We start from the raw sequence: 16,132 nt of genomic DNA on the forward strand, positions 1-16,132 counted from the left end.
ATATACAAGCTTAAAGTGTAAACTCCAGGGGCGCCTGGGTGGCTCAGATGGTTAGGCATCTGCCTTTGGCTCAGGTCATGATCTCCAGGTCCTGGGATTGAGCCCCATGTCAGGCTCCCTCCTCAGTGGGGAGTCTGCTTCTCCCTCTCCCTCTGCCTCTCCCTCTGCTTGTGCTGTCTCTCTCCCGCTCTCAAATGAATAAATAAAAAATCTTAAAAAAAAAAAAAAGTGTTAACTCCATAGTTAGTGTTACGATTCTGGATATCAGCTTAGGCTATGTAGTAAGCCTGTTTTAATATTTCCCTGACTCATTCTTAAGTTTGCAAGGGAGTCTAAAGTGGAGACCCTAAAAAGAGAAGGGCTAATTTCATCATTTAAGTAAAATCAATTAATCAACTAACAATATTCATCTAAAGAATATCAAGGTTGGTGATGAGTATAAATGCACATGGGCAGATCCTAGGAGCAGATAATAGTTTTGGAAAAATAAGGATAATGACCTTTGAACAGTTATATGTCAAAAAATATGGATAACAGTCCAGGAGAAGCTGTAAATGTTAGGCCTTGAAGAATAGGTAGAGTTTTGGACAGGGAGGGAAAGAAAAAAAATTCCAAGTATCTGGAATAACTTGAGGCACAGAATCAAGAATGTTCACGAGATAGTGAAGAGATGGTTTGTGTAAGAAACAGAAGAGCATGATGAGAAGGGGGTCAGATTAAATTGGGCCTTGAAAAACAGAGAGAGGAGTTTAGATGTGATGTATTCAAACAGTGGGGAGGGCAGAGAGAACTGAGATGTTTTTTTAGGAAGGACATGGAATGGGCATGAAAATTATGTTTAGGCACAACTGGTCAAAGAAGGATAAAAAAGGCTAGCTACTGAATAATGAGGTAAAAGATATGGAGAATATGAGACACATTTAAGAAAAAAAAAATCTACAGGGTTTAGTCCTTGACCTGATGTAGGGTACCCAGAAGACAGAGGACTCAGGTGATTTGAACCTGACTGATAGGCTCAGTAGTGGTGCTTTCAGGAGAAACAGGAAAGCTGAAGAGATTGCGAATTTGTATTTTTGGGAAGGAGTGGTGTGGAAGTAAAGAAATGATGGTGTGGGGTGCCTGGGTGGCTCAGTCATTAAGCGTCTGCCTTCGACTCGGGTCATGATCCCAGGGTCCTGGGATCGAGCCCCGCGTCGGGCTCCCTGTTCAGCGGGAGGCCTGCTTCTCCCTCTCCCACTCCCCCTGCTTGTGTTCCCTCTCTCACTGTCTCTCTCTCTCTGTCAAATAAATAAATAAATAAATCTTAAAAAAAAAAGGGAAGAAATGATGGTGTGTTTAGTTATATGTATGTTGAAATTTGACAGGGCAGCAAGATATCCAAGACTAAATGTCACCTAATCAGGGCAGGAATGACAGATGACATCTTTGATGGCACTAATCCAATTAAATAGCAAGGCTCAAGAGTTATTCTCCTCTAGAACAAGGTTTTAAAATTCTCTTGCTCTCCACAGCCCTTAGGTAAGTAAGTCATGTTGCTAAGACTCAGGACAGGGAGGGTAGGACTGGAGGATGAGGAGGCCTAATGGATCCTAATATCCTGCCTCAGCAGCACAATTCCCTGTTTATCTGCTTTATATAATGGGCTTCAGAGCAAGAATTAATTGAAGATTTTGCTGCAAAAAAAAGTTCAAAAAAACGCTGTTGTACAGTAATATGCATCTCATGTTTTTTCTTTTATCTTTTTTCTGTTGCTTTCTTTTCCATCATGCTACTTTTTCCCTCTGTTTCCTTACTCCCTTGGTGCTTTTCTTTTTTTATTTCTATCTACAATCATTTATTCTATATACTTGTTCTCTCAGAAGAAAAACATTCCATTTTTTTTCCTCTCTGCACAATCCATGATTTTAGAAAAAAAGGTATTATATGATTATGTGAAGAATTAAGAAGATTTCTAAGAAATTACACATGGGAAATTCTGAAATTTATATTAAAATAACCACGAGAGTTACTTTCTAAATGCAGGATTAAAAAATCTTTTCTATTTCAAGACATACCTATGATAACAAAATACATCTGTAACTTTACCTTAACTTCATAATATCTTGTGGTGTATGTTAGATCGATAATTAATCCAAGCTCCACATTTAATGCTTTTATTGCACTAACCAAATCCTTTGGTGTAAACTTCTGGGTTGGAGTAAGTCTCTGATTAACTGCCTATAATGAAAAATGAACAGTAAGGTTATGAAATACAGGTAAAATGTACTTAACATAAAACAAACAAGGAAGAGAAAAAACATAAGACAAAAAGAATCAGTGAAAACTGTCATAACTTTAAGAACACTGGCAAAGCTCATAATGAATCGGAGCTGTGAAAAGAGCCTAAACATATTTACATCATTTGCTTCAGTGATTTTACATATGTCCTGTCACCAAGGACTCAGAACACTTCAAAAATGGATTGTCCTGCTTGGATCCACTGGAATTTTCTTGCACCAAATTCAGTTTGAATAAAGTATTAACCACAAGTGAAAAATAATTTTGTAGTAGAGTTCTCATTTGAACTGAGGCTTTGAAAAGTTAAATTACTTGTCCAACGTTACAGTCTAGATGGCAGTCAAGATTTTAACCAGAAATTTTTACCTTATCCAGCTCATGATACCAGTCTGACTCGTTTGATTAAATGTTCGTTTTTCTCCCAGATATAAAGGTTCTAAGTTTCCATGTTTATATTAAACAGAGTGTAGAATTTTTAAAATGTTATCAGATGTTATATATGGATTGTCTGGAGATAAATCTATAGTTTTGGTCAATGTCTATAAACTTACCAGCATTCTTCTAGACTGCTGTATTTGTTATTGCTCTCAGTGGTGTGTGCTGATTGTACAACAGATTTGATTTTTGTATTATATGATTAATAAAAACAATTAGTTAACATAATGTATTACAGAGCCAAATATAAACAATTTTAAAAAATTAATTCAATATAGCACTGGGTGTTATACGCAATCAATTTGGAAATAAAAAGAAATGAACTGTATGCTACAACATGAATGAATCTTGAAAACATCTAAGTTAAAGTAGCTAGTCACAAAAGGCCGCAGACTTTATGATTCCACTATATGAAATGTCCAGAATAGGCAAATCTACACAGAAAGTAGATTAGTGGTTGCCAGGGGCCAGGGGGAGGGGAAATGGGGAATGACTACCAATGGTCACAGGGCTTCTTTTTGAGGGGATGAAAATGATCTGGAATTAATGTCATTGATTACACAACTCTGTGAATATATTAAAAAAACTACTAAATTATATACTTTAAAAAGGTGAATTTTATGGTATGTGAATTAAAGTATTAATTATATTAAGCATATTTAAAAAGTAACTTAAAGTTACTTCTCAATATATTAAGGAAGTAACTTAAAGACTTGTGAAAGAGAAAAATCTGAGTTAAATTAGGAGGCCAGTATAAAAGATTCTGAACTATGTGCTCACACATTCCCAATGTCAGAGCAAGTAGGAGAAACTAAAGCTGTCATGGATCTGAGGCCATATAAAACATGGCATGGGTTTCAAGTATCTTTTGATTTTTTTAGGAAATGCTATGCAAAGGATTTGACAAATTAGTAAAGGAATGCTGATTTTTGCGGGGGGGGGTACTCAAAAGTTATCTATCTTTATCTTTGAACCAGAGCATTATAGAACTTTTAAATAGGTCAAAATATAAAAAGCAGAAATAACATTAGGATTCAAGATACTTTCTTTCAAAAAGTATTTAATCTTGTTAAATGCTTTTAATAAAGTAAGTTGAACCGTTAAAAAATTCAACTTGGCAATAGAAAGAAATGAAGTATGATACACACTACAACATGGGTAAACCTTGAAAACATTATGCTAAAGAAGCCAGTCACAATATTATATCATTCCATCTATATGAAATGTCCAGAACAGTCAAATCTATGAAGGCAGAAAGGAGATTATTGGTTGTCTAGGAGGTGGGGGGTGGGAATGAGGGATAAAGGGGAGTGACTGCTACTGTCCATGGGTTTTTGGGAGGAAGTGAGGGTGATGAAAACGTTCTAAATTTGTAGTGACAGCTGCCTAACTCCCTGAATATACTAAAAGCCACTGTATACTTTAAATAGGTGAATGTGAATAGGTGAATTACATACCAATAAAGCTGTTATTAAAAAATTAATCCAAAACTACTCCCTTACACTAGCATGAACAATTAATAATTACATGTGTGAAAAAGTTTACTGTTACTTCCATAATGTCAAACGTTTGCTGGAAATTTCACATATTTTCATGAAAAACAGCATAACATTAAGTAAACATGGATCACATTAGTCCCTATTCTCCTTATAAAATAGATGAGAAAATAATATACATACTCCCTTTAAAGGAACTTTAAAAGCAATAAATCGTGTTCCAGGTAGAGGATGTCCAATTGGCGTCACAGTCCTCCACCTGAAATGAAAATAAACAACTACAATTATAATAAAAATATTTTAATGACTCAAGATGGTAAATAAAGAAACTATTTTTTTTAATAAATAGAGCCTCATTTGTTGGTTAGTTGCTTTTTGAGTGCTATTATGCATGAATTTAAATTTACTGCTTCCTCCCTCAAAAAACACAAAAACAATGGAAGGTTTTACGTATGTACGACACTTCTACAGTAAGGTAGCATTCATTCCTGATATAAACTTCCAATACCCAAAACAATATTGTCTTTATTTTTCTTGGGCAACAGTAAGAGAAGGAAAATAATGTCACGGATTATATATTAAATAAAAAGTGGTAACAGGTATTTAATGTGGGAATAATAAAAGTAAAGTATGAAAACCTACAGTGTTTTCTACAGCTCTGTAAGTAGGAAACAAATCATTTTCACAACATGATTATTTTGGAGATGTCTTGTTTTAATTTCTGATTAATCTTGAATTAAGAACTATAGTTCATTAACTTTAAATATCTTGATTTATCTATGATGACTTTTTATGAATAACAAAGAGAAATCTGGTATTAAAAATAACTTTGTCATATAATTATTTCCAACTTATTTTTGATAAATTCCAATTATAACATATGAAGATTTCTTAAAATGAGCATTTTAATTCCCTGCTTACTTCTCCAGCTTCATTTCTGTACCATCCTTTCCTTCACCAGGCTCTGGATTCACACTGTTTCCTTTCCCTAGTCCTTCCAATGCTCCATGCTATTCCTTCAGCCCCCTTCTCCCATTTCACTCCTTCAGTCACCCTCGGCTTGCAGCTCCAGTATCAGTTCTAAGGAACGTGTCTGTCATTCATCACCCAATCCCATTAGACATAACTTTCACTTTCTTTCCTGGCACTTAACAGTTTGTAACTATACCCATGATTATGTAATTTTTTTTTTTGACAAATCGTGGTTTCTCTCTTGATCATAAACTGTGAGAATGACCATGTCTGTCTTTCCTCACAGTACAATGCCTGCCACACCACACATATGCCATAAATATTAAATAATATTGAGTAAGTTTGGTTTCATAAAATCACTATTTAATGTACTTGTTATACATGATTAACAGCTGATTTCTCATTAGGAATAATGAAGGTCAGAGGTAGTAGGATGACATTCAAATGCTGAAAAAAATATATAGCCAACCAAGAATTCTACATCCAGCAAAACTATCCTTCAAAAAAGGAGTGATAGGGGTGCCTGGGTGGCTCAGTCATTAAGTGTCTGCCTTTGGCTCAGGTCATGATCCCAGGGTCCTGGATCGAGCCCTCCATCGGGCTCCGTGCTTCGCTAGAAGCCTGCTTCTCCCTCTCCCACTCCCCCTGCTTGTGTTCCCTCTCTCTCTCACTGTGTCTCTCTGTCGAATAAATAAATAAAATCTTAAAAAAAAAAAAGAGTGATAACTATGTTCTAGTAGTCCTTTGCTCTGTAAGAACAGAAATTTTATTTTGATAATTTATCTGAAGTTGAAAAATATAGTTTCTCAAGTTCTTAAATACAATCCAAATGCTACCAAAATCCAATAACAAAGCAATGATGTTGGACTAGGTTTCTTTCTCTTTAAAAATTAGAAAATGAGGGGAGCCTGGGTGGCTCAGTCATTAAGCGTCTGCCTTCGGCTCAGGTCATGATCCCAGGCTCCTGGGATCAAGCCCCACATTGGGCTCACTGCTCCCTGGGAAGCCTGCTTCTCCCTCTCCCACTCCCCCTGCTTGTGTTCCTGCTCTGACTGTCTCTCTATCAAATAAATAAAATCTTTAAAAAAAAAGTTTTTTTAAATAAAAAAAATAAAAATTAGAAAATGATTTCTAGCATAATAAAAGGCTTCATTTCAAAATAAAAGGCCTCATTTTTACCTTTAAATAACTCATTAACTCTTAGATTTTTGCTTGTGACATTTTTAAAAGATCATTTCTTTGATGGAATTCTTCACTCGTGGAATAAGACGCCCTTGAATACTTAACATTTATCCTTTCCTTGACAGCACATATAATTCCACTATTATGAATGACATTCAATTATGACTATGATAATTCTATAAACATGTTCATCTTTGGTTTTGACATCCAGTTGGAAGCTGTTCTTTTTGTATTAACAATATAAAGGAACCATATGGAAGCAATTTTGGACCATTTGCTAATATTGCCAACATTATTACATATATTACATCTATTACTATAATATGCACTTTTTTCAATCCATTTATTTCAGCAACTAATGTTTCCACAATGACATAAATGATGGTATCTAAATAAACTAGTACTTCATTTAAATGATCTATTCAGCTACTTTAAAAAAAAAAAAAAAGTAAGTGAATCTATATACATTCCCAACATTTGCTTCTGGAATGCAATACTTCTGGGGTTCTGGTTTTCAGACAAATAAAATTTTATTAAGCTCCGAGAAAAGACAGAAATCTTTAGAGTATTCTATATAAATAAATAAAAAAAAAACTTGCTTATAGAATTCTTGGACACAGTGTAAGATAAAAGACAATTACCATTGCAAAATTAAACAAATAAATAAAAAGTAGAGACTGTATGGAGAAAACCTATAATGTTCTGACTGCTACCAACAGATCAATAAGTTGTTAAGCTATCAATCATTCCAGCCATGTGAATGGATGAAAATACTAATTTAGGATTAATAGAAGCAGGAACAGAAGAATGTTACAGACAATGTCTACTAGAAAAATCTTTCTACCTATTCAAATACTACCCTATCCTTGAGGATTAGTTTAAAACATCATTTCTTTCACGAAGTCATCCTTTATTACAAAACGCCCCCATGACTTAACATCACAAAGAGGAGGACAAACTGACCTCATGTGTCTCCTGATGTAGTATATGAGAAGGCTACAACAATACCAATGTAGTGTTGTTGCCAAAAAAACACAAAAAAAACCCCAAAAAGTTCAACCTGAATATAATTAAAGAAACAATCAGCAAACTCAAAAAGAGGGTCATACATAACCAACTGCCTAGATTAGGGATCAACAAACTTCCTAAAAGTCAGGTAGTAAACATTTTAGGCTTATGGGCCACACAGTCTCTGTTGCAACTATACAACTCTGCCCCTGTAGTGCAAAAGCAGCTAGAGGCAAAATGTACATCATGAGTATAGCTATTTTTCAAAAACACTTTATTTACAGAAACAGTTGGTCAGCCCATGGGCCATATTTTGCCAACCACTGGCCTAGACTGAATAAATGACAATGTCATGAAAGACCAAAAAAAGACTATTGTAGATGGAGACTAAAGAGACAACTAAATATATGCAAGACCTTCTTGGGATAAAAAACAAACTCCATCATAATTATATTGGGAAATCTGGATATGGACTATAAGAATATTGTGTCAATGTTTAATTTCCAAAGTTTGATTATTATGTGTGGTTAAACAGGGAATTATCTTGTTTTCAGGAGATACATGCTGAAGTATTCAGGAGTGTACTGTCATGGCCTCTGTAACTAAATCAAATGGCTAAAAAAAAAGTGGGTTAAGTGTATACGTATACATATGAAGATCAAGCAAATGTGGCAAATTAGATTCTAGGCAAAGGTTACAAAATATTTACTGTATTATTCCTACTTTTCTGAAGTTCTGAAATTTTTAAAAAACAAAAACAAAAAACAAATGATGGCACAATAAAAAATGTAATTAGTAATACTCTACCCTAAAAAAAAATCTCCTTTGAGTTCTTTCTTCTCTGAACTGCCATTTCTATTTACTCAATGAACCATAGAGTTCAGCAAGCTATTATTATGTCTTAGTCTCTAAATTTTTTCTGGTAAGTCTTATCCTCACAAAGCACTTGGCATGGCAATATGTATATAGTGTATGTTCAATAAACTCTCTGTTAATAAAAGATTAGGATGGGGCCATAAAAACAAACGAACAAATATTTCCCTGAGCCATAAACCCCACTAAAAAATGACAAGTAGCAATATCTTACTTAACTGAAATAATATCTGTACCACACACCAAATAAATAACAAATAAATACAGTAATTCTAATAGAAATTAAACAGAAAGTTGTAGAAAAGTAAATGAAATTACATATAACTGAGGTAATTTCACTAATACTGATTAGCCTTTCTGGAACCAGAGTTGAACCATATTCTGGTGATAATTACAAGGTAGTAGTAATAACAATTTACATTCCCAGACTTCAAATTTTTTCAGAAACTTTCATTAATATTATCTCATTTGCTCCTCATATGACTCTGTATGAGATAGATAGAACAGACATTTTTTAAGGTATTTTTTAAGGTATTTATCCTCACTTGATAAATGAAAAAAATGAGGCCAAGAGTTGGAGTTGCCTAGTATCCCAGTATACTAATGGTAAAGTCAAGACTTGAAGCTAGGTCTTGTTGCTTCTCCTCTAAGGCACATTCTATATTTGAGGCAAAAGAGGCAGGAGAGCATAAGCAACTTTTTGTTTAGGAACCAAAGGCAAGGGGGGTGGTTTACACTCGAGTTTTTAGCTTTTTAAAGAGAACAGTGTACTCTACAGGCAATGAGTAGGAACTAAAAAAGACAAAGCCTCCACCCCATGGTGGGAATTTAAGCTTTTTAGAGTTCCTTCTTGATTCCTATGCTATTTTCTTAGGACTCAGAGCTTGATTCTATTTTTATTTTTTTAAAGATTTTATTTATTTATTTATTTGAGAAAGAGAGAGAAAGTATGGGCAGGTGGGAGGGACAGAGGGAGAGGGAGAAGCAGACCCCTCACTGAGCAGGGAGCCCGGTGTGGGGCTCAATCCCAAGACCCTGATATCATGACCTAAGCTGAGGGCAGACACTTTGACTGAGCCTCCCAGGTGTCCCTTGATTCTATTTTTTAAAAATCTCCCACACCACAATCTTATTACAGACCCCTATGAAAATAAAATTTGGTTATAATTTGCATTCATAGACAATGTGTGTATATATATATACACACACATACACACATATATATAAAGGATATATATTTTTGAATAAATTTTTACCTACCTTGCTAGATCTCATCACATACTTATGCTTAAATAAGCACATATTTTTTCCCATTCTACAGAAAAGGAAACTAGGGGCGCCTGGGTGGCTCAGTTGGTTAAGCGACTGCCTTCAGCTCAGGTCATGATCCTGGAGTCCCTGGATCGAGTCCCGCATTGGGCTCCCTGCTCAGCAGGGAGTCTGCTTCTCCCTCTGACCCTCCCCCCTCTCATGTGCTCTCTCTCTCTCATTCTCTCTGTCTCAGATAAATAAATAAAATCTTTAAAAAAAAAAAAAAAAGAAAAGGAAACTAAAGCTAATTACTATATAAAATTATTTATCCAAAGTTATACACCTCACTAGTTGGAGAGAGAAGATAAAACAGAATCCAAAGTACTCCCATTTCAATGGTGTCCAAATTCTAGGCTGTAACATAAAAATAAAAAATTTTCTTAACCATTCTATCCTATAGGAATAGCTATACTTTTTTTTAGATTTATTTATTTGAGAGAGAGAGAGAGAGTGTGTGTGTGTGTGTGTGTGTGCAGGATGGAGCAGGGAGGGAAAGAGGGAGAGGGAGAGGGAATCTTAAGCAGACTCCCCACTGAGCATGGAGCCTAAGGTGGGGCTCGATCTTAGGACCCTGGGATCATGACCTGAGCTGAAATCAAGAGTCGGACACTTAACTTACTGGGTCACCCAAGTGTTTCCCAAGTAGCTATACTTTTAAAAGAGGATAAGAAGGCAACTGGGTGGCTCAGTCAGTTAAGGGTCTGCCTTCAGCTCAGGTCATGATCTCAGGGTCCTGGGATCAAGTCCCGCATCGGGCTCCCTGCTCAGCGGGGAGTCTGCTCCTCCCCCTCCCTCTCCCACAAGACCAGGCTTGTGGTCTGCTCTCTCTCGCTCACTCTCTCTCAAATAAATAAATAAAATCTTTAAAAATAAATAAAAGAGGATAAGAACTCCTAAGATCTTTTTCCTCAAATATCCTACCCAAATCGCTAGTAATTTAGTGCATAAAGAAATCAATTTTCCATCTCAACAGACATTGGGTCACTGGTAGGAAGGGATGTTTTCAAAGAAGGCAGAAAACCAGTCTTAACATCAAAACTTTACCTGCCAAGTTTTGAATCCCTCTTGAAACAGTACATTTTTAGTCTGTACCACCTCCTTGGTTAAAATGTTCCATAGGTTTTCTACTCAGTGGATAAAGGAGTAGGTGGACAAAGAGAAGGTTAGTCATAGAACAGAAATAGCAGCTGCAATGACACAGATGATGTATTAGAGAGGGATGGATGGGGAAATTCAGTGATTAGAGCACTAGAAAGTGGCTTGAGATCAAAAGAAAAGTCACTTAGGTCCCCTTCCTTTCCTTAAACCCTCAAATGCCATTGTTAACCTTAGCTGTTGAAACAAATTTACATCTAGCTCTTCCTTTTTGTTCCTACCACTGTGCTCTCTACTTACCACTTCATCACTGAGTAACTGCAACAGTCTCCCATAGTGTGTCTCCTTTGCCTTTCAGATTCTCCCCCATTTATCCCTTCCTATATGTCACTGTTATAGAATCTTTTGTAAATACTATCATTACAGGATAAATTTCAAATCTGTTTTTTAGACTCTTTCAAGGCCATATATCATACAGCCTACATCAAAACATACAGATCATAAAAGCCAGATTCAATGTTAACTAAATTTCACATTCACCTCTCAGCTTCTAAGAAAGCAAAAGAAGTGAAATAATTTATACATTACATATTGATAAAATATCAAAAAGAGACAACAGCAAAAAGGAAACAATGTCTATTACTGAGTCCTAAAATAAATCATTCACATGACTGGACATGACATTTAACATGACTGGGCATGACTCAGTGAAAATAATTCTTCAAGGAATTAAGGCACTATAGTCCAAGCACCTAAATTCCAAGTGGTTCAGCTTGATCCACTGGAAGAAATGGATGGACTACAGACCCTTGAAATGATCTTCTCTTGGTCAACTTCTTTGAGTCAAGCTTTTGAGGAGAAGTAAAGAAAGGACAATTCTGGATTCTACTGTCTTATAAGAATCTGGAGTGCTGGTGTTTTATATCACTTGTTGATAACAGATCTATATAAGCTAGAGGCTTTACGTGCACACCACAGATATAAAGACCCAAACCCATTAGCATTAAGCACATGGTGGTAATTAATCACTATTTTTTCTTAAATACAGACAGACAATAAAATTGGTACCTTACTGAGCAAGTAAAGGAGGTAGAACTCTTGCCTAGATAGAGGAAAAACCCACCTAAATGTAAATGCTTAAATAAGTACTTGATTGGGTTCTTTCCCTTTAAAGAGTGGATCTCTACCACAGGTATACATAAAAATTTCAAAAATTCTTTATAAAAATATTAGATGTCTTGGTCCCAATCTACACATGCTAAATCAGAATTTCCAAAGGTTGGGCCTACTAGAATTAAAAGTAGTTAAAAGTAGTTTTGGCCTGGAAAAATTTCAGTTACCAGTCATAGTATTTATTTATTCCCCCTTTCCAGTTAGTCAACCTAACATTCACTTTTCCATAGTAATCAGCAGCCTCTGTTCACACCTTCTGTAGAGTGCCATTGTATCTTTAAGTTAGAGGAGATAACTACCTGTTAGGGCACTTCCAATCTCATGGAGAAATGTCAGCAATTGGCGGGGCCTCCTTCTCTTCTGAAGCCTTAACATGTTCTCACCTTCAACCACTAAATGTAAAAGAACCCTTTTGAAAATCATCACCCTGGGGTGCCTGGGTGGCTCAGTCGTTAAGCGCCTGCCTTCGGCTCAGGTCATGATCCCAGCGTTCTGGGATGGAGCCCCGCATCCGGCTCCCCGCTCGCATCCGGCTCCCCGCTCGGCGGGAAGCCTGCCTCTCCCCCCTCCACTCCCTCTGCTTGTGTTCCTCTCTCACTGTGTCTCTCTCTGTCAAATAAATAAATAAAATCTTTAAAAAAAAAAAAAAAAGAAAGAAAATCATCACCCTCTCCTTCTGTCTCTCTCATAGACACACGCAACAATCTCACTGAAAAATTCTGAACTTCAAGAGTACTTTTTAGGAGAGAGGTCTTACTAGGAAATGAGCAACAGCAAATTTGAACTTCAATTAGTTTTTGTTCTGATTACTATGTAAATTGGTGTCAGTTTGCTTTCATTTTTTAAGTAACAAAGATGAAAATCATAAAAGATGTACTGAAAGCTTGTGATTGGCAGTTTACTAAAAGAGGTCCTTTCTCATCTTAGAATGAATATTTTTCTTCTCCCCTCTCTCTCTCTCTCACACACACACACACACACACTCTTTGTGTGCTTGTTTTATAGAGGAAGAGTATGGGGGGGGGAAGTAGAGACTAGTTTCTTAGGTTAGTAGGGTGAAACTGCAATTAGAATAGATTTCTTGGATTCCCTTACAGAGACGGATTTAGAAATTCTGTGATGGTGGCCAGGAATCTACATTTTATTTTATTTTATTTTATTTTATTTTAAGATTTTATTTATTTATTTGACAAAGAGATAGCGAGAGAAGGAACACAAGCAGGGGGAGAGGGAGAGGGAGAAGCAGGCTTCCTGCCAAGCAGGGAGCCCGATGCGGGGCTCGATCTCAGGACCCTGGGATTATGACCTGAGCCGAAGGCCTAGCATGTGGCATCATGCCTGCATGCCTTTTCATGTGCCATTCCTTCCTGGAATGCTACCCCCTCAGACGCTTAACAACTGAGCCACCCAGGTGCCCCAGGAATCTAGATTTTAAATAAGCATTCCTGGTAATTCTGATGCTGGTAGTCCAAGTACAACCCTGAAATAACAAGATCCATAGACAAGTAGCACATGGCCAGGTAGAACAGTCCATTCTAGGCAGAGGGAAGAGCAAAAACAAGATATGAAGGCATCCATGCATATGCTATGCCTGAGGAACAGGTGCTTTGGTCCTTACTGGTCCTCAGTTTCTATATCTGATAAAGGAAGAGCTGGACCACATTGTCTCTGGGGGTTCTTCCCAAAGTTAATATTTGATCATCACCCAAACTATCCAGGAATCATGGTTCACTGTTACCTGAAGACACTGTGCTCATTGCTATTCATTTATTCATTCAACAAGTTTATTAAGTACTAATGAATGGAGAAATTCAGTGTTAGCCCTCAAACAATGTTTAGTCTGGTGGAGAGAGAGACAATTACCATAAAGTGCCATAAAAGAGTGAATTAGGGATGGCATCACAAAGAAAGCTTGAGTAGAAACTTTATGGAGAAAAAGGGGTAGCATTCCAGGAAGGAATGGCACATGAAAAGGCATGCAGGCATGATGCCACATGCTAGGCCTACGATACAGTGAGCAGCTCGGTATGGTTTTAGTATAATATGCATGCTGGAGAGTAGTTAAAAAAAAATAAAGCTTATGGGGTGCCTGGGTGGCTCAGTCGTTAAGCGTCTGCCTTCGGCTCAGGTCATGATCCCGGGGTCCTGGGATCAAGCCCCACATTAGGCTCCCTGCTCAGCGGGAAGCCTGCTTTTCCTCTCCCACCCCCCACCCCCCGCTTGTGTTCCTGCTCTCGTTCTCTCTGTCAAATAAATAAATAAAATCTTAAAAAAAAAAAAATGAAGCTTAGAAAGAAAGAAGACAGTTCATATATGCCATGTAAAGAGCTCAGATTTTACCAGATAGGGGAAATGAAAATAGGGAATCAGGCCTGCATTTTAGGAAGACCGTTTGGTGAGAGTATAAAGAATAAACCAATGAGATACCACCCTACACCTATCAGAATGGCTAGAATCAATGAGACAAAAAAGAGCGAGTGTTGGTGAGAATGTGGAGAAAAGGGAGCCCTTGGTGGAAATGAAAATTGGTACAGCCACTATACAAAACAATATGGAAAAAAAAATTAAAAATAGAAATACCATATGTTCCAGTAATTCTACTACCAGGTATTTACCCAAAGAAAACAAAAACATTAATTCAAAAAGATATATGAACCCCTATGTTTATTGCAACATTAATACAATAGCCAAGATATGGACCAAGTGTCCATCAATAGACAAATGGATAAAAAAAAGATGTGGTATAAAAATGTACAGACTTGTCCAATCACTACATTGTATACTCGAAATTAATGTAACATTGTGTGTCAACCATACTTCATTACTTAAAAGATGTAATATATATGTGTATTTTGTATATATATAATGGATATTACTCAGCCATTAAAAAGGATGAGATCTTGTCATTTTCAATAACATGGATAAACCTAGAGGATATTATACTAAGTGAAATAAGTCAGAGAAACCCAAATACCACAGACGGTATATGTGGAATCTAAAAAACAAAACAAATGAATAAACAAACAAAAAGCAGAAACAGACCCATAAATACAGAGAACAAAGTGATGGTTGCCAGAGGAGAGGGGCGTGAGTGGATGGGCAAAATGGGTAAAGAGGAGTGGGAGATACAATTTTCTAGTTATGGAATGAATAACATGGGGATAAAAGGTACACACAGGCAAAAGTCAATAATACTATAATAGTGTTGTACGGTGACAGATGGTAGCTATACTTGTGGTAAGCATGGCATAATGTATAGACTTGTTGAATCACTATGTTTTATAACTGAAACTAATGTAATATTGTGTCAACTATACTTCAATTTAAAAATTTTTAATTAGGGGCACCTGGGTGGCTCAGTCGTTAAGCGTCTGCCTTAGGCTCAGGTCATGATCCCAGGGTTCTGGGACTGAGCCCCACATCGGGCTCCCTGCTTAGCGGGAAGCCTGCTTCTCCCTCTCCCACTCCCCCTGCTTGTGTTCCCTTTCTTGCTGTGTCTCCCTCTGTCAAATAAATAAATAAAATCTTTAAAATTTTTTTAAATTAATTAATTCAATTTTTAAAATGAACCAGAAAAGGACAACTTGGAGACAAACACATCAATTAAGAAGCTACTATGAAGAGATGATGGCTGCTAAAGCAGAACAATAAGGAGAAAAGTAGGCTCCAAAGAGCAGCTATTTAGGAGATAGAATCAAATGACCTGCAACTGTGTGTGGGGTGTTAAAAAAAAAATGGAATTTCAGAATTATTCTTAGTTAACTTGGGTGACTGAATACTGGCTTCATTCATTTTTTTTTTTTTAAAGATTTTATTTGTTTATTTGAGACAGAGAAAATGAGAGAGACAGAGAGCACATGAGAGGGGGGAGGGTCAGAGGGAGAAGCAGGCTCCCTGCCGAGCAGGGAGCCCGATGCGGGACTCGATCCAGGGACTCCAGGATCATGACCTGAGCCAAAGGCAGGCGCTTAACCAACTGAGCCACCCAGGCGCCCCTACTGGCTTCATTCAAAAAACAGGAAATAAAGAGAATAAGTTTTGTGAGGCAAGGTCGGTTTTAAACTCTGCATATTCAGAGTTTTAGAAATTGGGGTAAGGGTATACATAGTCAGTCTGGAGCTCAGGTAAGGAGTGTGGGCTAAGTATAGATTTGGAATTTATTATCCTACAGATGGTAGTTGAGGCTATGAGACTACTCAAGAGAACAAGATAAAGGACAAAACCCTAGAAAGCAACAGTCAATGTTTGTCTTTTTGTTTTATTTTTTGCTTTTCTTAAGATGAACTTGAACACGTTCATATGCCAAAGAG

At 36.8% G+C, this 16,132-nt stretch overlaps 1 protein-coding gene across 2 annotated transcripts in view; it reads right to left on the reverse strand.

The window, feature by feature from the left end:
- LOC123845529 (uncharacterized) overlaps positions 1–16,132 on the reverse strand; it is a 49,556-nt gene that overhangs the window by 27,518 nt on the left and 5,906 nt on the right. For both annotated transcript variants that reach the window (XM_064595085.1, XM_064595084.1), the window contains exons 2-3: positions 4,392–4,467; positions 2,086–2,217 (exon numbers count right to left, since the gene is read on the reverse strand). In XM_064595085.1, coding sequence (XP_064451155.1) covers positions 2,086–2,217; positions 4,392–4,467 — 208 coding nt within the window. The remainder of the gene's footprint in view (positions 1–2,085; positions 2,218–4,391; positions 4,468–16,132) is intronic.

This window comes from Mirounga angustirostris, unplaced genomic scaffold (assembly GCF_029215605.1).
Source record: "Mirounga angustirostris isolate CCGP_5_RB_7025 unplaced genomic scaffold, mMirAng1.0.hap1 SCAF_6, whole genome shotgun sequence".
NCBI lineage: Eukaryota > Metazoa > Chordata > Mammalia > Carnivora > Phocidae > Mirounga > Mirounga angustirostris.